Below are 25,375 nucleotides of genomic sequence, written 5' to 3'. Positions count from 1 at the left end.
AGTACAGTGAACTCATCGTCATGTTCCAGAAACCAGTTTGAGATGATATGAGCTTTGGGACATGGTGCATTATCCTGCTGGAAGTAGCCATTAGAAGATGATACACTGTGGTCATAAAGGGATGGACATGGTCAGCAACAATACTCAGGTAGGCTGTGGCATTTAAACCATGCTCAGTTTGTACTAAGGGCCCAGAGTGTGACAAGAAAACATCCCCCACACCATTACACCACCACCAGCCTGAACCGTTGATACAAGGCAGGATGGATCCATGCTTTCATGTTGTTTATGCCAAATTCTAACTCTGCCATCTGAATGTAGCAGCTATAATCAAGACTCGTCAGACCAGGCAACGTTTTTCCAATCTTCTATCGTCCAGTGTTGTTGAGCCTGTGTGAACTGTAGTCTCAGTTTCCTGTTCTTAGCTGACAGGAGTGGCACCCGGTGTGGTCTTCTGCTGCTGTAGCATCTTCTTCAAGGTTCGACATGTTGTGCGTTCAGAGATGGTATTCTGCATTCCTTGGTTGTAACCAGTGGTTGTTTCAGTTATCTCAAACCAGTCTGCACATTCTCCTCTGACCTCTCACATCAACAAGGCATTTTCGTCCACGCAACTGCTGCTCACTGGATATTTTATCTTTTTCGGGCCATTCTCTGTAAACACTAGAGATGGTTGTGTGTGAAAATCCCAGTAGATCAGCAGTTTCTGAAATACTCAGACCAGCCCGTCTGGCACCAACAACCATACCACGTTGGTGGCTGATTAGCTATTTGTGCTAACAAGCATTTGAACAGGTGTATCTAATTAAGTGGCACGTGAGTGTAAATCAATAGTTATATAGTTTCAACTGCTATAAGCTATATGCAGGCCTGCATATAGCTTAGTTCATGACACTGTTTGGATTATCTATTCAGTTCCGTTGTCTTCCACTTATCCGGGTGGTGGGGGCAGAGGCTTCAGGGAGGTCACTTCCACCAGCTCCTCCGGAGGAATCCCTAGGTGCTCCCAGGCCAGACGAGAGATGCAATCTCTCCATCGTGTCCTCGGCTGATCCAGGGGCTTCCTTCCGGTGGGACATGCCCGGAACACGTCTAATGGGCGCCCCTCGGAGGAATCCTCACCGGATGCCCGAACCACCTAAATTGACTCCTCTCGACGTGGAGGAGCTCCTCCAGTGTGTCTGAGCTCCGACTTTAAGGCGGGGGACCCGGTGTGGGTGTATAGTCTGAAGAGGAAGAAGACTTGGTGACCCAATTTGGAGAGTCACTGGGTGGGACCTTGTGAGATATTGGAGAAGCTGGGTGAGGTGGTATCCCGGCACCAGCTGCCTTCAAGAGGGAGATGGGCCGTCCTCCACAGGGTCAGACTGGGCCCAAACAGAGGTGATGCACATCCACGTCAGTGCAGTCGCAGGGCCCCTCATGGACTTTTTATGTGACCCCTCGGGGCGAGGGTCTTTGTAAAGGGGGCAAACAGAAACCAGTTTCGTCAAATGCTACAAAAGGGTCAAATAGTTATGCATAAAATCATTCAATGTCATAACAAAATGAATATTTTTTATTCTGATTCTCAGTATTAGCGTTGGTAACAGCAACTTTTTTATTTGTACGCCAGCTACAGTCCTGTTGTGTCAATATGTTCAACCACTGATAACGATTGGGAACCATACGAAAGGCTACGCCAGAATGCCATGCCTGTATTGAGTTTCCATTTCTGCCTAACATGTTCAAGTTTGTAGACTGTTTACATCGGAGGTTCAGTCACTACTAATAGCAGAACATTTAAAAGGGCAGTGCTTGAATGCACTGTCTATTGTGTTGACTTGTATTTGATTTAACTTGTTATTGACGGTCCAGCTGATTTCATGGCTGCATAGCTCACTTGCTAGTTCTTGCTAGTCTTTTTCTGGTTATCGTTCAATGAAAAGTTCCACGGATTTGTTTCAGTAGATCATTCTACATATCTACTTGATTTGTGCCTTAACATTTTTTCTCATGTCGTTCTTTTCAGTGGAAATGTTACATGTAGATTTTAATGTTTAATGTTGTACATTAACTTTCAGTGTGACCCATAAGATCAGTACTGGACAGGTGCAATCAATATTTAAAGTTATAGCAAGTAAAGTAAGTATAAAATAAGTGTGTAGGGTACTAAAATTTACTTAAATTGTACTTAAATTTCTTATCTAATCAGTTACATCAGCATTTTGAGTGCTATGAATTTGTTTGGTTTACAGCGAGTGCAGACTAAACATTCATTAGCTCATTAGTGCATTTCGAACAGGAGACGATTGCTGACCAACTACCATCAGCAAATTCTGCTGTACCCTCTGCTCTGTAAGAGGCTGACTTGGCTAGACAGCAAAATATAAAAAATGACCACAGACTTTATCGCTTTGCTTGCTTTCCTTCAGAGTTTGTGGACACTTATAGTCTTAAACACTGGAGGGGGTGCTTCTTACATGTTGTTTGTTGTTCCTGATGAAACTGATATGTACTCAGGATTCAGCTGAAGCACCTGACAAATGTGTTTTCCATCCATCCTGATAGGATTCACCAGTAGGAGGCAGTGTTTATCAACAGAACAAACTGCACCACAGACAGAAGTCAGTCAGTTTTATTCATCTAGTATTAGATAATCATAGTAGGATGATAGTAACACGTTTGTGGAGTCACCATAAATCTCCAGTAAACAGCAGTATGCAACATAATCTTAGGGTGGCCACAGCTACAAGCAGATTTTACTGGAAAGGAATAACTGAACAAAGTATTTCTGGTCAGTTATTTCAGCACATAGCAGTTTAATTTAAAAGCTTCACAACCACAATATTGTCTGCCGAGCCACCTGCAGACCAAGACTGTTTAAAATCTGCACATTTTATCTTGGCTCCAGTCCTGTCAATGAAATATATACACATACACATGTCTCATAAATTGAGGCAGATCCCCGTGCAGAGTTGTGATCTACTTCAATCATCTGTGTGGAAAGATGTTGCCGTAATTAAGCCAGCTGACAAGTGCAAACCATCTGCCACCGACAGTACCACCGTGAAAACATATTGATCCCTGAGGGTGTTTCAGATTGTTCCATGTGAAAATGCAATAAGAGACACCAAAAAGATGGAAAGCAGAAATGCAAACACAATTTAAGACAAGCAGGAAATCTCAGAATATATAAACATGGTGCAGCGTATATTAGCATAAAGACACAATAAGAATGTGTGGGTTAGTAGACACGATTTAGGTGCTGAATGTCATTACAGATGTGGTGGACTTAAATGTAAAACAATGAATGCTAATCAGGCGCAAATTGTTTCCTCACCTCAGTGCCAAAGCAAAAAAAAAAGAAGAAAAAAGATCAAGATCATAATTCAGGCCTGCTGCACACTGATTGATATGTGTTGGCAGAATGATTACCCACTCATTAGTCTACATTCACTGAATCACACTTCAAAGGCTCTTGAAGTTAACACCTCCAACTTTAGCTCTGTGAAAGCTTATGCAATATTCGTGCATGGTATATTATACATGACATGTGGCGTACAGTGTGTGTATTCTCTTTAAATGTTGGAGAACACAGACGTCAGATACGCCTTACGGCTGATGTCAATAGAAAACCGAGTGGTCTAGCATGTCTGAAGACACTTAACATCCACACCAGTACGAGGTCCAAACGTTTCCCAGCAGAACATTTCATAGTCACAAGATGGTCAACGTTATTTACATCACATGTCAGTGGTTTTAATGTTGTGGCTGGTCGGCGTACGTTACTTGATGATTCCTGCCTCAAACGTTCAGTTTTTATTGGAATCGTACTCCAGATACCAAACCAAAAATAAGATGTAACTGCTCAGTTGCTATTCCTGTGGCTGTTTATTTATTTATTAACCATTAGAGGGGACTCTTGATTTTGAGGGTGACTCTTCCTTAGAGTCTAAGTAGGTGCTGTAGAGACTGTGTCTGTGATTTATGTCCTGTATGAAAGAACCTGATCCCGATCAAAGAGATGAAAGAGAACAGCGCAGACTGATCAAAGTTCTTACAGATCCCCTATGCTTGTTGATTTGGTGTACAGTGTGGATGCTTTCTGATCACACAGCATCCCCACAGCATCCTAAACAGATCGCTGCAGGGCGCACAGAAGAATGAAAGAAGAATCCTAATTAGCACAGAGCCTGGCAGCAGGCCCAGCCACCTGCAGCCAGGAGTCATCTCCTGCCCTGGGCTCTACTCTGTTTTGTTTATTGAACCATACAGGAGCATCTGCACCACATGCTGACGGCCAAGTGGCTGCTGGAGCTTTTGCAGCCAGTCCTAATGTCTCCCCTGGGTTACCTTAGTAAGCCCGTGTGTTGGATTAGAGTGAATGAAGAATGTGAATTCACATAATGACAAGGAACTTGGAGCTACTGAACTGAAGTCCAACAATACGTGAATGAATGCCTTTATGTGAATCCTTATTTGCCTATTTCTCCTGTGACTTGAGGCGTTTCTCACTGATTAAATGTTGGTTTATTTATTTTTGATGGATCACACAAGAACAATAAAATTATTGACTATTAAAAAATAAAAATAGAAAAAATAAATTTCACCAACCTCCTAAAATACATTTATTACTGTAAACATGTCTGTAGAAATGCACCTTCCCTTTCAAAGAAAACTGTTCACATTAGTGAGGACACAGTACACAATACGGGATAACTACGCAGTATATCCTCTTTGAAGGAATCGGAGGCAATTATTTTATAAATGGGATGTCTCATTTACAAAATAATTGCCTTCAATTCCTTCAAAGAGGATACATATATCAACCGCTGTCGCTGATGGAAAAAAGGCATTTATTTACAGGCAGTATTTACATGACATAGCATGGTTACGAAAATTTGCAATATATTATCAGTGATCTATAATATTGATTACAGATCACCTTTCACATCCCCAATGACGCGCTGGGAGTCCTGCGTCCCTCGGTGTCGTCTGTCCCCTGTGTCCTAGTCTTTCTGTTCCTTGTGGCTCGTCGCTTCTTATTATCAAGTAAACGAAAGAAGGCGAAAAGAAAAATCTACATACATTTTAACTGAGCGCAAGGAAAGACCGCAAGTGGAAACACTGTATTTTTGTTTTTGAAACTAAACAAATGTCAAAGCGTACTTGTGAAACATGTCCGTGTCACATTATAATCCAATATTTTGTATGAATCCACACTGTTGGACCTTAACGCGTTCAATTTTGGAACGGTGGCAAAAGCATTACGCACGAGTAACGGCAGCTGGGCTATCACAGGTGGACGAAACCAGTTCCTTCAACAGGCTGAAGTTAACGGTTATACGGGATGATTTTAGAACCTGATAAACCTTTACGGTCTATGATGGACAGGGTGTACTCTGAGTTGTCCATGATCTGGAGAGGCACGACTCCCTGGGTTTCTCCCTGCGTAACAGAGCGCGTCACGCAGGCTTTGCTGGAGGACGGGGTGGTCGAGGATCTCCAAAACAAACTGCTGAGCATTTTCCTGATCTCCGGCCTCATTAGGCAGTAGAGCACCGGGTTCAAGCAGCTGTTTGTGTGCGCCAAGCACACAGTGACCGGGAACACATACGTGTGCACCATGTAATACGACGTATCCCAGTTGGCTGCGTTAAATTTGACCAAGACGCCCCAAAAGGTGATGGCATGGTTTGGCATCCAGCAAAAAAAGAAAGACAAAACCACTATGGCGACAGATTTGGTGACTCTAGATCTCCGTTTAGGGTTGCTGCTGTCCATACTCCTTCGCCTGACAAAGCGCAAGAGCATCAGATAGTTTACAGACACTATGAGCATTGGGATGATAAAGGCTATCAGTATCTTTTGGATGTGATAGAGGGCGAGCCAGTCGTGTCCTTCGGGAAACTTGAGGAGGCAGAGTTTCTCTCCAGCGACCACAGTCACAGTGGAGAAGACAGCCGTGGGAGCTGTGGCCATCGTCGCCGCCACCCACAGCACCGCGCACACCCACCTCACGCACCGAGACCTCCTGTGCGCTTTTTTCTTTAGGGCCGAGGCGACAGACAGGTAGCGGGTCACGCTCATGGCAGTGAGGAAAAACACGCTGGCATACATGTTCATGACGGTGACCGAGAGGATGATTTTGCACATGGCGTCTCCAAACGGCCAGCTGAAGTCCAGCGCGGTGTCCACGGCCCAGAAGGGAAGAGTGAGGACGAACTGGAAGTCTGTCACCGCAAGGTTGATGATGAAAACATTTATCGTGGACCTCTTCCGGCCCTGTCGTACCCTCATGAGGAAAAAGACGAGCAGGTTGCCCACTAAGCCAACTGCGCAAACTACAGAGTACACCACGGATATGAGTATCCTAAGGATGGGGGTGCCGTCCGCGCTGACATCGATGTCTTCGAAACTAAACTTCTCGTCGCCGGGCGAACTTCGATTGAGTTCGCCACTTTGGTTAAATATTTCATCCATTTTTTTGTAGTGCACACGGCAGGTAACGCAGAGCACACCTCGCTCAAAGTGTTTCAACTCTCTAACTCCAGGCTTCTCCGTGGATTTTCATCTCTCCTCTCTGAGTGACAGCTGACCTGGAGTCTGCTTTTATACAGGTGTGTCGCTCCTCTGCTGAGCCGCGATTGGTCGAACGAGACGTGTCAGAGAAGCAGACGGTCCCCGGTAATCGAAATTATACAGCGGTATCTGTGGTTTGGTCTCCACGAATTAATATTCATCCCCCACAGCGTGTCCGTTCATTAGGGGTATGAAGGAATGCGCATCTCTAGAGCGCGGGTGGCGCGTAAAATGCCTTGTATTAAAAAAAAAAGAAAAAAGAAAAGAAAACTTCGCACCAAGACAAATAAAAGAAAACCATTAAGATAAATGCTGTAATCTGTTTCGATGTTAGCTTTCTGCTTGATTTCTTGTTTGTAATAAAATAAAGTGAAACCCTTTTATGAGCATGGCCGCCATCACGTCTGTGTCTAGGCTTGTTAATGTCCCATTAAAGTACCAATCAATCAGTATTATTAGCCTAATATCACAACATATCATAAATGAAGAACAGCTTTTTCTAATATTCCATGCAAGTAGACACATTGCCCCTGCGTCATTGGCCCATGGTGCCTTTATTCCTCCGCTAGAGGGGGCGCTAAGCTTGGATACATGAACACAGGGTAAAACAACATGAGCTAGAGTTCATTGGCCACACGCATGTTTTTACGTGCATGTGGACTTTATTCCACGTGTTTAGTTCATGAGAACTACAGTTCGATGTGAGACATGTAGCACGAATTCAAAGTTACTCTGTAGTTTAAAGTAGTAATAAGTCCACGGTTTACATTTTTTTTTCAAATGAGAAACTTTTATGAACTGCTTCAGCTGCGTTTACAACTTTAAAGTTTTGTTTAAAAGTTCCCGCTGGATAATGTAGTGGTTTTATTATGCGGCGATAACAATGCACGCGTTAAACTTATTTCTAAGTCATTTTTCTGACTCCAAGTGAACGCAACAGTCTCGAGTCTGGTCCTCATCTGACCCACCGAGAACCCGAAAGACCTCCTTTTGTGGGAGGAACTGCCAATTGGGCCGTATCACTATATCCGATTTCTTGGAGTAGCATACCCCTTTAAGCCCCCAGCCCTCTTGAAAGATGGCCTATTGTCTTAAGTCCACCCATCTGTGGGGGTTGGCTCTGCGAAAGTTTGCACAGGAAAGTTTTAAGCTGTCACTGGCTGTCGGGAGGAGACTGATGGAGGACAGAGGGACCAGACACCCGTAAGCAAACATTAACACCGCCATAAAAAGCAGTTTAAAAAAAAATGCAACCAAAACGCCCCGTGGACGAAGAATATGTTGAAGCCTGAATCAGAGGAGTTTGTAGGGACTGTCACCGCTTAAGTGCATGGTCGCAGCAAAGCGAAAACATCCAACATAGATGGAAATAATTTGAATTGACATTCGACGGCCTTTGAGAAAGGCATTAAATGCTTCTCAAATATAGACCTCCGCCCTGACAAAATGAACCGGCTGCACGCTTTTGGACAAAGAGAGTCTCCCATTCACGTCTTCGTCGCGCTTCTGGTGGTCCTGGAAAACTGCAAAGCGTTGGGACTGTCACATGAACCAGGTTAGTGAGTAAGAGGACATTTACACGTTTGTGAATGTGTGATATCACGGCGTCCTTCTCTGCCTGTTTTTTTGTTTGTTTGTTGTGCACATTTGATCCGTACGTGCGCCTAATTCAGCGGGTCTTACTGGGGCTGTGTGCCGGCTGTGACTTGTGTTTAGTCTTGGACTGACCATGGCAATTAAGCCCAAGGTTTTGCAGCCTGGTGTGGTTGCCGGAGAGAGCTGACTTCGAATAAATCACCAGAGGCTGAAGCCCTTGATCAAAATACAGAAGCCCAGTGTTGACACTGACCTCTGACCTCGCCAGTGAGGGGCACGATTCCCCCTTTGGGAATTCACAGGATGCACCGCTGTAGTTCTCATAATTTGGCTGGCTTCCATTCTACTTTTTTTTTTGTCTCAGTGGACATCACCACATAAGAGAATTAATCCTCTCATGTCTGGTGGAGTCTTCCCCCCCCCGCCTCTCTGCTCCCTGCATCCTCTCAGCCTCCCCTTTAGTTTGTGGTTTGAATGTTAAAAGTCAGCACTCTTCTGAGATTAGACAAAGGAAGCATAGCGAGAAGTCTGGATGCTCTCTGTCGCATCTCGTACAAATCAGTTACCTGCCCTTGAGATCTACTGTCAGGCGTTCAGGGCGAGGACGTGTCTCTGAGGGGATGAGCGTCTGAGCAGTAATGATTTCAGGTGGTAAATGCTTGCACAGGAGTCCCACAGTTTTTTTTATTTTTTTATTTACGAATAAGAGTCTAAACTTCCTCGCGGAAAACGCAGACTTCCTCCTTATGAGAAAATGTAGTGAATTCTTTATCTAATCTTTCTTTGTGCAGGAATACATCCATTAATTGTATCCGTAAAAGTAGCATTTTAATTAGCTCCGCTTTAAACTGAATTAACATGAACATGAAAAGTTTGTTGGCAAATATTTGCTTGTTGACTGGGGAACTGAACTGCGTGACGAGACGCTGTAATTTCAAATTGTGTGTTTGTCCTTTGTTAATTAAAATGCTACAGAAAGGGAAAAAAATCTTGCTATGAAGTTATTCTGAGGCGCCGTACCCCCATCAAGGCCACGTAACGTTTTGAATCTCCGTCTGATCTTGACTTTCATCAGTGGCACACGTAATGAACGACAACCGCGCTGGACGATCTCTGCAGTAAATCACATCTTTTCCAGGAATATTTGTTTTTAATAGAAAGGAATTGCACATAAATTAAGGGAGAGCGTGAATTGAAGTGTTTACACGTCCGGTAAACACAGACGAGTGTCAGACGTCTGGTTGAGATAGCCACATGCCTCTTATCTATTTTTGCGCTGACGCATTCTGAAAAATATTTGTGCGGACAATTTTCAGCAAGGCCCTTTATTTGAGACAGCCCTGCATGTAGCCATAGTTTGCATTCCGCTCATTTCACTTGCAGGAGATGAAGATAATGATGGCTTTAAGGCAGGTTAAGGGCAAGGTTTGGTACCTTAACAGATATGCAAAGGCAGTGTGCTCAAAACCTTGGATGCCACATGACTGTGCAATGAGCTGCTGTTTTTTTTTTTTGTTTTTTTAATCAAGGTATGCTCAAAATCAGAAAATTAATTGTAGTTGTTAATCGCAGAAATGGACAATTTGTACTTTGTAGCTATTTTTGTTTAGTTCTGTTTAGCTTTGTGAAACCTAACATAAGGTTTATTGGTCTCACAAGATCTTCCTCTCACAAATCATACATGTCGATCTCTTTGCACACTTTAAGGTGTCACAATCTTGTATATATACGTGATATATACCACTCCATGCATCCCAGCTCCACTGATTATAATTAGACAGCCATATGGATTTGTTTAGAGCTTCCCTACTTCGTTTACAGCTTTGCAGCCACTTAATTGTTTCATTGCCCTCCTCTTTCCCATGATTTTAATAACCTAACGTCTCTTACGTCTTCTCTTCCCACCATGGCTTCCACAGAGAGATCTCTGGAGGACCTGCCTCAGTATGAAGTGGTTCACCCTACTAGAGTGGATGCCAGAGGTCACTTCCTGTCAAACTTCCTGTCTCACCATGCTCGCCGCGTGCGCCGCCGGGAAGCCTTAGGAGAGCCGGTGGATTTAGATAGAATCTTCTACCACTTCTGGCACGCCGGCTACAGCTTGCACTTTAACCTCACCCTGAATCCACATCTGCTGGCTCCGGGCTTCCTGACGGAGAGGAGGCGCGGCGGCCTGGACCGAGCCCAGATCCATCCTCCAGGACTTTCTCAGTGCCATTTCTTGGGTGAAGTGTGGGATGAAGCCACTGTTAAAGGGAGTGCAGCCATAAGTACCTGTGATGGACTGGTGAGTGGTAGACTATTAAGATGATGTAAAAGTTTGGAAGTTCACTCCAAGTCCACGTTCTTTTCCAACCAGTTCCAGGTGTCTGCAGCGGCACGGAGCCGATTAGACTTGCTTAAGTGTGTGTGGAGTGAGAAGTTATCATCTGAGCTACTATGACTTTCTGATGCAATATGTCATTCAGGTGTTGAGTGTAAGTGTTTTCCTCAGGCCAGAAGGTGTCCACAGGATGTCAGCTGGTTAGAATTTACCCGCTTTTAATCCTGAAACGGATAGGCATGTGCGTTTAAGACGGATTAAGCTGTTCATTTGATATTACTTTGTTGTCGTAAATGTGCTGCATGTATCACAAGCGCTCTGAAAGGTTTTTGCAGTTTTTTTTTTTTACTTGAGTGTCGCGTGTTTCTTCAGGCGTGCATGAAAGTCGAAGATGCACCTGAAACGCTTTCTGTGCAGTGGAGCCTCCGCCTTGCGCACCAGCTCCGTTCCAGTTCATGCACACCTTTGTGTTTCTATTGCCAATCAAAGTAATCGCCACGCAACTGTTGAGGCTGAAGAACAGCGTTACTCCCTTCAGTGCATTTGCAAAAATCCAAATATAGACCTGACTCCGCTCGCTCAGATGTAATGAAAGTTCACTCAAGATTCAGCCGGTATATTCTGCTTAGCCTCAGCGGTGAGGGATGTTTGATCGTAAAGAAAATGATCTTGTAGACCTCTAGTGTGTATGTCAGGGTTCCTTTGCATTCAGCATTATCTGAACGACTCAAAAAACCTTCGTTCACCATCGTTTGTCGGAAACTTGCAAATGAGTGTAGCACTCCAGTCAATGTGTTATTGACTGAGACTGATAACCCTTAATCCGTCAAAATACTATTAGTTTTTCTTCACTGTTTCTGACTTTAAATTCTTACTTTCCTCTAAATCTTTTATACACGAGTTTATAACTTGCATTATCTATTTTTTAAAGTGTTGACTTGGAAACAATTCAGCACTGTAACTACATTTGTTATTTTATGGAAACCTCAAGTAGCTCACGCCAAAGGTTCTTCTCACAGATGCGTCCGGTGCCGAGCATGCTGGTTCACTATCACACCGTAAGGTTTACCGGGACGCTTTTTGCAACAGTCATCAAAATGTCAGCTGTTGATCTAATACTCCCTTCCTACATTTCCTGCCTCCCTGATATTCTCTTAAATAGCAATCAACCAACCAACCAAGAGAAGGAGGATGTGTGGACGTTTCATAGGAGTGGACTAGCTGGTTGTTTTTTAATCAAAGTTGGGAAAATTGTTCTGGCTCATGAAGTTTTTATTTAAGGTACCACCTGCACAAGCACTTTATTAAGCTCTGAGCACGTACTGGATAATAACAAGATGCCTCTGCTTGTGTGACGGCAGTGTGGTTTAGCTCGCCCGGCGAAACACTGAATTGTGACAAGGTGCTCAATGTCGCTTACTTCACCTGTCAGTGGTTTTTAAGTTGTGGCTGATGGGTGTACATATTTGCATAATATAAAAGGAACTTGCGCTGTGCATTTAACCCCTTCTGTTTGAACGCACAGAGAAGGGAGCGCGTCTTAGTGCAGCAGGCAGCCATGAAAGGCACGGCCTCGGTGCCACCGTCCTGAAAAATTTCCTTACACACTCTCTGAGACCCTTCAACCATGTACCCCACGGTTCCAAATATCCTTCTCTAACCGCAAGGCCACAGCTAATCTTTGGTTTAAAATCAGCTAAAGGAAATCCTTTGTTGTGTGTGCCTTGAAAAAAAGTTCTTTTATCCACCTGGATTTCAGTTGCCAAGCTTTCGTCCTGGGCTTCAGCTGTCCTTCCGTGGCTGACACGCCCATTCACACTTGCTCTGTGAGCTGCCTGTTTGTTTGTTGATTCAGCAGGGCCCCGGTGTCGCCGTATTTATTCTAGGCATTCTTTGTCCTTGTCAAAAGTGACACTTAAAATCAATTGACTGAATTTGACTCTTGACTAGAGATTCTGACCTATTCTGGCCGATTTATCAGACAGAACAAAAGGCTTTTCTCACATTCTGAGCGCGGCGGGGTTATCCAAGACGAGTAAACAGTAAACACACTTTAATGTGTAAAATTGGGATTGTGGGGGATTCCCTGAAAGGTGTCGGAAAAGCTTCACTTGCTTTGTTTCACCTCGGAGAACGGTATATATTCTGTTCGATATTGATTAGTTGGAGTTGCTTTGCACAAGAAAAACTTTTACTGAGTCGTTTTTTTGCTTCATTTTTTTGCTCTCAGTTCTTATCGACCGCATAGAGTCTCCTGTTGAAAATTTTATTGAACCTCACCCACTCAACCTAAGGCAAACAAATAACACTGCAGGCAATTAAGGAAAGAAATTCTATTTTAAGTTTCTTATTATACCTCAAAGATGAATTCTCTTCCCCCACTGGACACAAGAGTTTTCTCTACAGCTGCGCTCTGATGTTATTTACATATTAGCTACTTTATAATTGCACCAGAGCAAGTTGCTTTTCTTCCGTCGAAAATAATCAGCGCGTACGCACGACCTGAACTGTCTGAGTTATGAAGCCAGTGAGATGCTGTAAAGCTTTTGAAGCTTAATTTAACCACGAGTCCAAATACTCCTGTATCTAGAAGAGGCTTCACAGGAGTAAGATTAAAGAGCATCAGTATAAAGTTGCTTTCAAGTTCGGGGGTCAGATTAATATGGCCATCTTTAAGTTGACAAGTGGCAAATTGGCGCATTGTAAACCTAAACATGATTGAGTGACGCGTTCACTGAGTTTTACAGCGTTAGAGCACGCGCCAACAAAACGCTACGCACCACACCGCCCCCTTTAACATCCGTGAATTTACGTCGTTTAAGTATCGCGCTTATCACGGTCTCTCCACGACAACGTCTCGATTGTTTGATCTGAGGTGTCGGAAGTGGATTCAGGGACAGTCTCCTGCCGTTATATCGCCTCTGCTTTAAGGTTATACAGTATGCGGGCAGCTCACCACAGCTGTAACAGACTTGTACTTTTGAATGTTAACTTAAATGTGCCCAGCCTTGGTTTGTCAGCTCCTCATGGTGTTTCCACCAACAGAAATATCAATGACTGCATCTACTGCATACAATTCAAACTAAATCTCATCATTTCTTGCATCAGTCACACATGACACCAGCCCTAATGTTTATCAGAATCATAACTGAATGGCTTGGCACTGTTTTTCAAGCCATTTACTGATACAGTGATCAGCCACAACTTTAAAACCACTGACAGTTGAAGTAAATAACATTGACCATCTTGTGACAATACAACATCCTGCCGGGAAACGTTTGGACCTGGTACTGGTGTAGATGTTTTTTTTAGACATGTACCACCTATCTAGACCAGACCAGGTGCCCCCACCCCACAGCAATGACACCCAGTTTAGGATCAACAGAAAAAAACATGAAAAACATCACAAGGTGTTGACCTGGCCTCCAAGTTCACTAGATCCCAAACTGATCATGTATCTGTGGGATGCAGTGGAACAAGCCTGACCCACAGAGGCCCCTCCCCTCAACCTATATGATCCAAAGGCCCCCCACTAACCAACTAACATCCTGTTTCCAGACACCACAGGACACCCTCAGAAGGTCCATGTCCTTTCATTGTGCAGTCACAGTTGTTTTGGAGGCACAAGGGAGACCAACACAATGTTACTGGGGTTCTCATAATGTTACGTCTGATTGGTGCGTGTAGCTCTGGTAAACTGATACACAGCAGGTGGGAGTATCTGACAGATTTGCTTACATTTGTGGAGTTTCCCCATGCACAAAGAAAAAAAAGATGTTTACCTTCAGTTTTCCCCTCTGAAGCTCACTGTCTGTGTCCGTCCTCAAACATATACAATGCATGTTTTCATGTCCGTGTTTGCTTACTTGATGAAGACTCCTCCCCTGTCTTTATCCGCTTTACCATGCTACCCGCACGTGTGATGCAATCCAAGCAGTCATTAAACAACTGCTCCGCGGCGCAGTCAGTCATCAAAAACTCTGCAAGAAAGCTGCACTAATGAAGTGATCACTTAGTGTACGGGCTAGAGCTCAGCCCACTCTCAATACTTACTTTCACTCATTTTTAGCGCTGACACGAAGTCATTTAACTCACAAAAAAATAAAGGCATTTTATGTAATGTTTAATTGTTAATCCTTTGCAGACGTTCACTTTGTGATGTCTTCAGCCCACACACATCTACAGACACATGGTAACCGCATTGATGGTGCTCTGCCAGTACTACATAGCAGCTAGCGTCACAGAATAAATCTTTACAGGCGTAGGTGGATGGATGCTAGAGAACTCACATTCATACAATCGATCAAATCACTTGACAGATGTTTGTTTTTGCTGTCCAAGTCTTTTCTGACTTATGTGCGAACTTGTCTAGTCAATCCCTTAAGCGCTTTCCACATATAAAGTGATTTGCTTGCTGCCCATCACTGGCGGACGTTCAAGCCTCTTGTATATTTCCTTCCCCGTCTTCCACCCTAAAAATACGCTAGTGTGCAGACGTAGCTACTTCTTCTTGTTGTCACCCCTCTCTCCACATCGTCTGGCGTGGAGGTAAATGTTTGGAGAACTCTGTGTTCGACTCATTTGTCAATCCGTTGTATCAGACGCCTCAAAGTTGAGATTAGATCAACTTGGGAGGCGCCTACTTTAATCACCGCTAGTCTCTTCCTGTGGGTACACCCCTTTACCATGTCGGTCGTCCCACAGGGCCAAACCATTAACAGCATGAAAACGTTACTGCAAATAGGCCTTTGACTTGTTTAGATGCTGTTGCGTTCCTCACTTTTCAGTACCACTAATAGCTAGGGGTTTGACAGCTTCAGTAGAAGTAATGCTTTACAACAGTGAAATACACAGTGTTGACTTGAATACATACGCCGAGAACAGATGGCCATGCATACAGTGCACTGCGGATATGTATAGCCTGTATAAAAACAGCCCCAACAACTGAGCACCATCGATAGCCTTTAATAGTAGTCCACAGTGAACATGAGTGTAGTGTAGCTGGGTTAAAAACAAAAATGGGCGAAGTGGTGTATCTAAAGGTCCGATAACTTTGACAAATTGTTGAGTTGCAGCCTCCGTCTCTCTGTTACCAGAGGGTGTTTGGGGGAATTTCTTAACTGCTAGTGATAGCTGATAGATGAGTGTGCATTGGACTAGGACTTATGTCGTATTTCAGGACTGAGTTATATATCCTGCATGTCACGACAGTATTGGTTTCATCTTTCACACACTCGATGAACCGCTGGTAGTTTGATGCGACGGTCCAATGGGCTCCTCACCTGTCGTCTCAGAGGCGCCCGTGTTGTTATTGTCATGTGAACACTGACTGGTTGATATGATGCTTAAAGCTTCAATGCACAGCAGCGCGGTCAACAACCCTTAATGCTAACGGACAGTCGGCGTCTGTCACTGACCTGTTGGCTACAACTCAAGTTTCTTTCTGTTTGCTTGTTATCCCACGCTCAGCCTGCCTTCTGCTGATAGAAAAATCTGTTTTTCTTTTTTCATTATTATCAACATCCAAATGCAATTGACTAAATAGGATTTCTGTTTGGACTCTAAAGCCGAAAAGTCCGTTCTTTGTCATTGGAGCCATTCTTTCTCTTCAAAATCCAATGTGCTGCAGGATGGAGCCAAGCTTGTGAAAAATGTGCCACTGTCAAAATACTTAGATATAACGCTGCAGAATATTTCCCAGTGTTCCTGGGGACTGTTCAAAGCTGTTTTTTGGGAGGGAAATGTGAGATGAGCACAGTTCTTCTCATGCGATTAATCACATTTTATAGTTGCACATTTTATACTCTCTGAGACTTTGTGATGGGGGGCTAAACAAACGCAGAATAGAAGAGAGACAATTGCTGATTTGGTTTTTTATGTATATGTAATAATATAATACTTGAGCTTTCTTTGTGTCTCTGTGGGTGAAAATGTTTCTGACAGAATGATACGTCCCAGAAAATATTTCTTTTTCCTGCAGCCTCAACATATGGAGCTGGATAAATGTAGCCGCTGTCTGTCTGGGGTGTTGTATAAGCAGGTGTGCCTGATAAAAGTGGGTGCGTGTTCTGAAGAAGGACTTCTAATCTCCTTCGGCTTTTTTTAAGTCATAATAAGCTTTCAGACTTGAAAATGTCTGTCTTTTTCATTGTATCACGACAGAAGGTGCTTGCGTGTGTGCATGGGTCTTTCTGAAATGAAAGGTATTCGACACTAAGACGGTTTCAAACTCATGAATGTGAGTTTAAAGCAGCGCACACGTGATCAAAGTTGTCTGTGGATTTGAAGATTATGGTGAATACTTTATGTTGAAACTCCAGAAAACCATTGAAAACTTTCGTCTGCTCTTGACCCATCTAAAGTGTTGGGGGTAACGAGTTACAAAGTAACAGATTACACTAAAAATATCGGTAACTACACTACTTTACTAGACCATAGGAACGCACATTCCTGTGTTAACCAAGCCGTGTCTGCCTGTGTGTAGAGTTCTGATCTGTTTAAGTGGTGCAGGCATGTGTGCGTGCTACTTGCCTGAGCACGTTGCCATAGAGATCGATTTGAGTCGAGTGACGTTGCTGCTGGTGTGAACAGGAGAGAGGGAAATGGAGACGGAGACTGGGGGTTTCAGCCAGTGGCGTTATTCTCATTACTTTCAGTTTAGAGCCCGAAAGGAAGATATATTCGAGTGAAATGCACTCTACACCCGGGCGACAAGTTTCTGTCAACTGCTGCGAAGTCAATGAGCAACCTGTCAAAGCATTTGTCAGCCCAGCGTGGCAACACAAAACAATACAAAAGATCCTGCTCGCCGGTCATCTGAACGAGTCGATGAGCAGCCGACCCCGCCCAAACAGGCAAAGCTGTGTACAAGTGTTGGAGGGCAGAAGCAGGTGACACATAGACATTAACAGGCTGGTTGCTGGGTTCATTGTAGAATTCCTGTCAATGATTGAATCGCCCAGTTTTCAAAAAATACAAGATAAAATACCCTCGTAAGCCAATGTCCGACAGGAAAACATTTTCCCGTTACCTGGACAAGTGTTATCCCGAAACTTGTGTGTTGCTACTGATTGACCTCACCATAGCGTCCTTTGTCCTGTTGTTTGTGGATTTAACAGTGAGGCATAATTCTTTGTGTAGGCAGGCCATATGGTTTTATAAGCCATGTTATTTATATTTATACAAAACATTAAGTGATGTTAGGGCTATGATGTTTGTCCATGTATCTACTCAGTAAATTAAGAAGTGGGAAAGTAAAGTAATAAGTAGTAAAGTTACTTTTCAAATGCAGTAACTAGTAAAGTAATCTCATTACAAATGTACAGAAGTAACTAGTAGTAAGTAAGTTTTGAGTATCTTCCCTGTCACTGCCCATCCATTCATTAATACCACAACGCTAGGTTACCATGTACGCTTTTATACTCTCGCCCTGTGTAGTGAAGCAATCGAATATGTCCAACACATATCTACCTTTGTTAAGGAGGGTAAAAACGTTTCTTCTTTCCTATGAGAAGAAAGAAACTAGTTATATTTTGAATTTCACAATTCAAGTTCTTGCACAAAATCGATCGCGTTAATTTATTTGATTGATTAAAAAGAGAAACAACCTCAGTCATGAGTTAGTAATATGTTGTCCTCAGCGATCCGTAGTTAGCATTTACTCTGTTACCTCATTTAATCTCCAAGTAATAATCATTACCCACTGGGCATAATCATTCCATGATGTTAAATTAATGAATCATGACATAAATACAGCATTAAGCTTGGCCCATGTTAACCTTTTTTTTTTTTTTTACAGTAACATAACTCTGTCGTTACCTACTGTCATTTCTGTTCAGGATTAACATTCAATACTTTATTTATTTGTAGCAGGAATTTAGAATTTTTAACATTATAATAAACAACTGACGACTGACATTAGCTAAAGTTAGCATCATCATGATTAAGTGTTTGCCGTAAACGTTCACATATCGACTATCAGGGTCCCACGACTTTCCAACTTTATCCACCCGTTTTATGGCCTGAAGCCAAACATTTATTTGTTTTTTTTATGCTCCCTCTCTCTTGAGGGGAGCAGATAAAATCTCAATCTTTTAAATGTTTTGAAGTACAATACACAACACAGCAACTTCTCCATTATTTCCTCCCATAAGGGGGCGTGGCCTTTTCAGTGACGTGGGGTTACTCTCTTCCATAGAAGAGAATAGAAAGTCCCTTATTGTCATTTTACAGTGTGTAACGAGATTGGAGAAGTGATGTGTGTGTGTGTGTGTGTGTGTGTGTGTGTGTGTGTGTGTGTGTGTGTGTGTGTGTGTGTGTGTGTGTGTGTGTGTGTGTGTGAGTGGATCCTTGTCTGAAATTATTCATGATAAGTTGCCACTTTACAGACACTAAACCTAATCACTTTGCCTCAATGAGCACAAAATGACTGCACTGATTAGTTTTTCTGAGAAGCAACAAATTAGCACCTTTGTGCTTGGGGGAAATCTTTTTTATGACTGTGCATCTTTCTTAGAATGAAATTACTGTTATTCCACACCAAAACTACTTAATGTTAATGACCACAGATTACAAGCCATTGAAGCATTTGTTATTAGTATTGATGCACATCTGAAGTGTCCCCGGCACAGCACCGTGATCTATAGACGCCCAACATCCACGTGGGACATGCAGCTGCTAGTGATGACACACAATCAGTTGCCAGTTCTACAAACTTTTGCTTAAATACAATAATCAGGATTGTGTTTATTGTTGCTTATACATATGTGCAGTATAAGGCCACTACAATTTATTCCTTGAAGATGTGAGGTGCCGTACTCTTGCAACCTTTGGAGTCGGATGGTCTAAAAATATGAAATCCAGATGAACTCTGTTGCAGGAAATGCTGCGGAGGTTGTGTTGACAGCAGGGGTGCAGGGGCGAACTGACACGCTAACAAAGATTCACAGCGCGCACAAACAAATTCAGCGCGAGGATGATGTTATTTACAGAGCTGAGGCTAACATAATGGAAAGTAGACTTAAATGTGCACCGTCTGAATACTGCTCTAATTTCATGGTGCAGCGCGATCATGACAACAGCTGGTGTCTGTTTATTCCTCCTGTATATTTATACCAAAACTATGACTGGTCCATGGAGATGAGCGATAACACGGGCATTTAGACGAATGATGAAGCAGACGCCAACATGCATAATATGACAGGAGAAACTAAATAGCGTTGATCATCTTAAGACAATTCAGTTTTCTGCTGGGAAATTTTTGGACCTGGCATGTGGCATTCATCCACCTAGATAAAAAAAACAGTTTAGAAAAAAAAACATGAAAACAGCACGAGGTGTTGACCTGGACTCCAAATTCACTTGACCCCCAATAATGTTATGCCTGATCGGTGTACAATGCTTTGTTGAAAACAGTACTACACTAATCTTATTTGATTTTACCTTTGGTCAGTACTCATAGTGATTTTCAAACACCTAATCCCAGCACTCAGTTTGCTTTTCAAGAAGAGATCGTTTGGTAGTAAAGGGCAGAATTTATCTAAGTATCAGGAATGTGTTTAAAGAGATTAAATGTTTGGCCGGTGTGACTCACATGAAAAGCAGAATCATGAAGTCTTGGATTAAGGTATCAGATAGGGAATCAACAGCTACTTTTTAATGTTTTCTGAGCAATTTTATGTGGAAGGCCACGTTGTCCTGCTGGGGACGTCCACTGCCATTAAGGAGTGTCATTTCTATTAGGTGGGGATCCTTGGTCTGCAACAATGTTTAAGTGGGTGATATGTGTCTAAATAACATCAGCAGAACGTTGCAGCGCAACAAGCTTAGCAGTATAATTCCCTTCATTTGTCATTGGTTTTAATGTTGTGGCTGATTGGTGTATGTGATGTTTCAGCCTGATGTCACATGGCTGAGTCTACTTTTCAGACGGCTCACATGTACGATCACATACATTTATTTAAAATAGCTTTGTTTTACGTTTCACATTATACTTAAATTATTATTTTCATCGAGCCTCTTGATTAAAGCCATAAGCTTAGTTGTTCCCCTACACAGTTTAAGGAGGAACTAAAGAAATATGTCTAAACCAAAGGGCGATGTGACTTCAAGTTCTCTTGTAAATGTTCCTCTGCTCAAGTGGCCACTGAACAATCCAATCGGATACACCGTGACCTGAATGAAAGTAAATGAGAAACCTTTGAGGAACTAAAGAAAGATGAAGTGGTCAAAACTTTACTCAGACTTGTATTATATAAAGGAAATAAGGAACTTTATTAGAACGACATGTTTTGTTTCACAACTTTCATCGTGGTCGTCCTACGGGCTGAAACGAGTCAGTGTAATAAAGTCTTTACATGGACTAAAAGCATCTGGACGTTTATGTCACTTTAGATTTGATTAATACCAAAGATAAGTAACTAGTGTCTGTCCCAAAACTTCCAACGTCTGAGATATTTTTCTGCAGATATTCTTCAGCTGCATACATTTCCAGAACCCCGTCTGTCACACGTCCTGTCACGGTGTGAAGCAAATGACCGCTGCTCTTTGAAGCTGCTCTCTCTCTCTCTGTCTGTCTGTCTGTCTCTCTCTCTCTCTGTAAAACATCTCGACTTCCTTCATGTAGTTAATCCAGCACGTGGGCCTCTCACATTGGAGCCAGTGACAGCTGAAGGAGAGTTAACTGGAACAGAAGGTGGACATGAATTAGATATGAGGCAGGATCAACAGACAAAAGAGGGGGCTGCTAGTAGCCTTTGTGGTTTTGGCACCGTGCCTGTGTGATTCTGGGTGCACTAACTCACCAGACATTCGATGTTTACCCCCCCCTCCCGCTAAGTCGTGCTCTGGATGTCTGCAGCAAACTCAGCAGTTTATACTGTTTCTCGAGCAGCGTACTGTTTGGTTTGGAATGTTTTTGTGTGCTCACGACGTATAAGAATCGTGAACTTTCAGGTTTTTATTTAGGAGCTTTCCTCATCATAACACCTTAATACAACTTAATCTAAAATATTATGTATAGCTTTGTTTTTCTCAGTACAGGTTTTCTTTGTAGATGGTTGGCCTGTGCATACACAAAATGATCATTGCCTATCTTATTTTTATTTATTTGCCCACACACTGAAACACCACAGGACATTATATGAGAGTGATGCAGTTATTGCAGCTGAATATTTTACTCCGTGTGTGTGGTCATCGGGCGGCCCCTCCCTGGGAGCTTGTTTGTTGATCTTTATTGAGTGGAGGGACCTTGTGTGGCAGGGAGGGCAGTGCTGCACCTCAGTGAATAGAGGGGGAGAACAAAGGACGGAGAAGATGTGGAAGGATGGACAGAGTCGGGTCAGGGGACACCGAAGAACCCGGGTACCTGACAGAACCGTCCGCCGTAGGGCCACACACCACCGGCCCACGAGACATGGGGCACAACGGAGGAACCCGGCCCCCTGAGCCGTGCCGGGGGGCCAGCCCTGTTTCCATGCTTCCTCAGTGCCTGTTGAGGAGGCATAACTCTCAAGCTTAATGTGGAGCATTAAGTTTAGGGGAAAGGAGGAGGGTGGACTGCAGCACACTTCTGTCTTGTAGACTTCCCTGACCCATCCTGGGAAGTCCCCCATGGGTGCATTAAAAATTTGGGTTGGCTGTATGTGGTCGTTGCTTATCTTAATGTAAAGCCTCTTATAAATAGAAATAAAAAAGAAATGCTAAACGTGCCTAAATATAACTTTTTGCCTTAATACGAACGGCGGCTTAGCTCACGCAGGTAATGGGAGCTCAACACTGCCCGCAACTGTGTCACCACATAAAGACTTATTTTTTTCTCAAAGGCTTTAACCGTGAAGCACCTGCAGGATGTGATAAGATTGTATAACGGGACCGAATATTGAAACACACTCAGCCAGATACTGGTCAGCGAAAAAAATAAAATTATACGCTGACAAAGAGCTCGCATTTTTAAGGCTCTGCACTGGCAACAGTGGACATCCAATTTGTCGGTCCCATTTTCGTAGACATGATACGCCAGGAACGTTTTTCGTTCTACTTCAGCTGCAGTTTAACTTCATTCATGGAGGGATTGATTATAATTATGGCGCCAAATGACACTGTAACCTCAAATGATTTGTTCTTGGCCACAAGCCGAATTCAAGTGTGACATAATTTCTGAAATGAGGCCATTTCCCTTCTTTTCCCCGAGTGTCCACCAGTGGGAATTATTCTGGTTTTGCTGATCTTGGTCTTCGGGGGATCATTACACCATATACTCACGTCACAAAACTCTATCAGTCCTCTGTACTCCGGATGAAAGACGAACCATGTGTGGGGACATGTACGATAAATGAAACTCTTTTATTTGCTGAAATGATGTTCCAGTCACAGTGACTTGGAGCACGAGGTGACATGTTCACGCACTTCCAAAAAAAAAAACGCTGCCACCAGAAAAAAGGTCACACACTCTAATATTTCAGTGCACTGCCTTAAGCTTTGAGTCCAATCTTCATGCTCCCTAGGAAATTGAACTGATTAATGGTTTTCTTGAGGCTACACAGCTGTTCAGTCCCAATCCATTGAGTTTTCAGTTTCTTAATCGGAGTCTCGTACTTATTTGATTAGTTAAATCCAGGTGGCAGACAGTGGCAGCGGGTGAAGTCACTCTGAGCTGTGTTATCGATGATCTGTCCACACTTTCTCCAGACTCTCAAGTGCTTTTGTTTAGTTTATACTCTACTCTGCTCTTGCTCCACCACTTCCAAAGAAATTCTGGGTTATACCCTGTCCTTATTTATTTATGGGAAGCTGCGTGGAGCGGCTGCAGTGGCAACTGGTAGTCATCAGGATGTGACAATGTCGCATCCTGTTTCTGTAGCGTCAAACAACTAACTAGAATGGAGCTTATGATGCACACTTGAGTGTGCCATGCATTTTAGTGTTTTATTCCAGCCCAGGTCCCATCCACTAACATGGAGGAGGTGGAGCTTATGAGTCATATTGCAACCAGACACCAGCTTTACTTGCGTTGGCCTCACTTTAGAGGAGCAGTTCTGCCCTCCATATTTATACAGTCTATGTATGTTTCTCATCTAAGGTTGTGGATGCGCCAGCATGATATTGTCATTAACATAGTTTTAGGTCTCAATGCTTCTTCTGTCTTGTAACAGCAGCAACATATTGCCGATAACCTTTTTATTTTTTCATTCATTAAACTGTATATGCTGCGTACATGCTTTACCCCCATGCATTTTTGAATTTATCTGCTTCCCTTTGCCGGTCTCCTCCCCTCCCTTCTCCACATTGCAATGTAAGAGTAGGAAATGCTGAAAAAACTCTGCAGTACAAGACGTTTTATTGTAATTTTAAAAAGTTTAGTTCAAAACGACTTTGTGAAATGTTGAATTATGTGTTTACATGTGTCTTTCCTAGTTAAGATATTTAATGACGTGTTTAAAGAGATGACGAGAACGCTGACGCGCTACCCTTTGTTTCCACAGACAGGACTGTTCAAGTTGTCCGACGAAGAGTTCTTCATTCAGCCTCTGGAGAAGTCAAGTGATGAGACGTCAGCGCGACAGGCTCACGCCATCTACAAACGGCACGCGTCCCCTCCCTCCTGGAGTCCAGTCATACAGCCCATCTCAGGGAAACAAGTGGTCAACGGTACCTGTGGAGTCAAAAGTAAATGAAATATTTTACTATATTCATAGTGTGAAGATGAAGAAACTTTACTTTGTTCTATGGAAAAGTATAATAACCTTGTCAGATAGGACGCAAGTATGAGAAATAAGTAGCCCATATTATGCCCAGGCTTATCTGCTAATTACTCATAAGGCTCTTAGTACCGGATGATTAGAATGAAGATGATCTGTGATCAGATTGTCTTGCCTCTTTCAATAATCTGCTCTGGTCAGAGGAATAAAGCCTTTGAAAATTTAGTCGCTCATAAATCAGCTGCTTAAAATTCTGAGCTGACTTAATTGACCCTGAAAGAAAACTGAGCATCCAAGACAGATGAAGAAGAAGCGCTTTGAGTTTGTGACTACATTACTGGGAAACTACCCAGCATTTACCATGGAGCTTTTACATGAAGCCCATGTATTTAGTTTTTCATGTATTTTAAGGAATGACAGTATAAGCACAAAATTATTAGTTTATACGATTCACAATGAAGTTGGAAACCTAACAGTGGCTAGAAATACGTGTGGTGAGTTTTCCCATCTTTAACTTTCGGAACAGCTCAACATGGAGTTGACCTGTTTAAACCGTGGTAAATGTTATCTCCATGTTTCAGCCTGAAAAGCCTTTGGTTCGTCCGCACAAGATTGTCAATGAGGTGACATTTCTTGGGGAGGAAAAGGAAAAGACAAGAAATCCTCTGTACATGTCAAAAGTTCACGATTTTATCAGGAAATACAAGTTCGCCTACGACAAAAAAAAAAACACCCCAGATTTCATGATTTACTTTGCCGTGGTCTGAAGGAAGTGTTTTACAAATAAACCCTCCTCCATCTGATCCATGTGGGTTGAATTTGGAGTGTAAAATTACGCAAGTCTCCAAAAAAGCTTCCGTCTCCCTGTGCATGTTTCTGTTGCAAATTCAATCCTGTCTTGCTCTTTGTGCTTTTTGTGTGTTTTCTTCCACTGTATCACTCTTCCTCTGTACACACACTCGCTGGTGCTGCTTGATGTGGTCTATGAACTGAGTCGTATCTGGTACTTGGAATTGATCTCTGAAATGATCCTTGTTGCTATTTCTCGCTTGTTTTCTTGACTTCACACACAATTATACGGTCCAGTGTGCTGCTGCTGTTATCAGTGATAAGTCCTCCATGTTTGAACTCTTTGATAATCTACCCAGCTGTTGGGGAAGTGGATGATTGTCCCTTTTCTTGTGGCAATAAAAAA

The 25,375-nt window shown here is 42.9% G+C and overlaps 2 protein-coding genes across 2 annotated transcripts in view; one reads left to right on the top strand and one right to left on the bottom strand.

Moving 5' to 3' along the window:
* Positions 1-3,123: 3,123 nt before the first annotated feature.
* rxfp3.3a2 (relaxin family peptide receptor 3.3a2) lies at positions 3,124-7,088 on the bottom strand. The gene has a single exon (XM_047580835.1). It carries the CDS (start codon positions 6,463-6,465, stop codon positions 5,317-5,319), a length of 1,149 nt encoding a protein of 382 aa, XP_047436791.1. The 5' UTR covers positions 6,466-7,088; the 3' UTR covers positions 3,124-5,316.
* A 573-nt stretch (positions 7,089-7,661) lies between these two features.
* The window catches only part of LOC125005937 (A disintegrin and metalloproteinase with thrombospondin motifs 7), a 79,434-nt gene continuing 61,720 nt past the window's right edge, over positions 7,662-25,375 (top strand). The window contains exons 1-3 of the mRNA XM_047581602.1: positions 7,662-8,119; positions 10,080-10,447; positions 23,965-24,148. Of these exons, the coding sequence (XP_047437558.1) occupies positions 8,011-8,119; positions 10,080-10,447; positions 23,965-24,148 (661 nt within the window). The 5' untranslated portion in view covers positions 7,662-8,010. The remainder of the gene's footprint in view (positions 8,120-10,079; positions 10,448-23,964; positions 24,149-25,375) is intronic.

This window comes from Mugil cephalus, chromosome 3 (genome assembly GCF_022458985.1).
Source record: "Mugil cephalus isolate CIBA_MC_2020 chromosome 3, CIBA_Mcephalus_1.1, whole genome shotgun sequence".
Taxonomy (NCBI): Eukaryota; Metazoa; Chordata; class Actinopteri; order Mugiliformes; family Mugilidae; genus Mugil; species Mugil cephalus.
The sequence above is the reverse complement of the archived record's forward strand: the minus strand, read 5'-3'. Positions and strand labels throughout refer to the sequence as shown.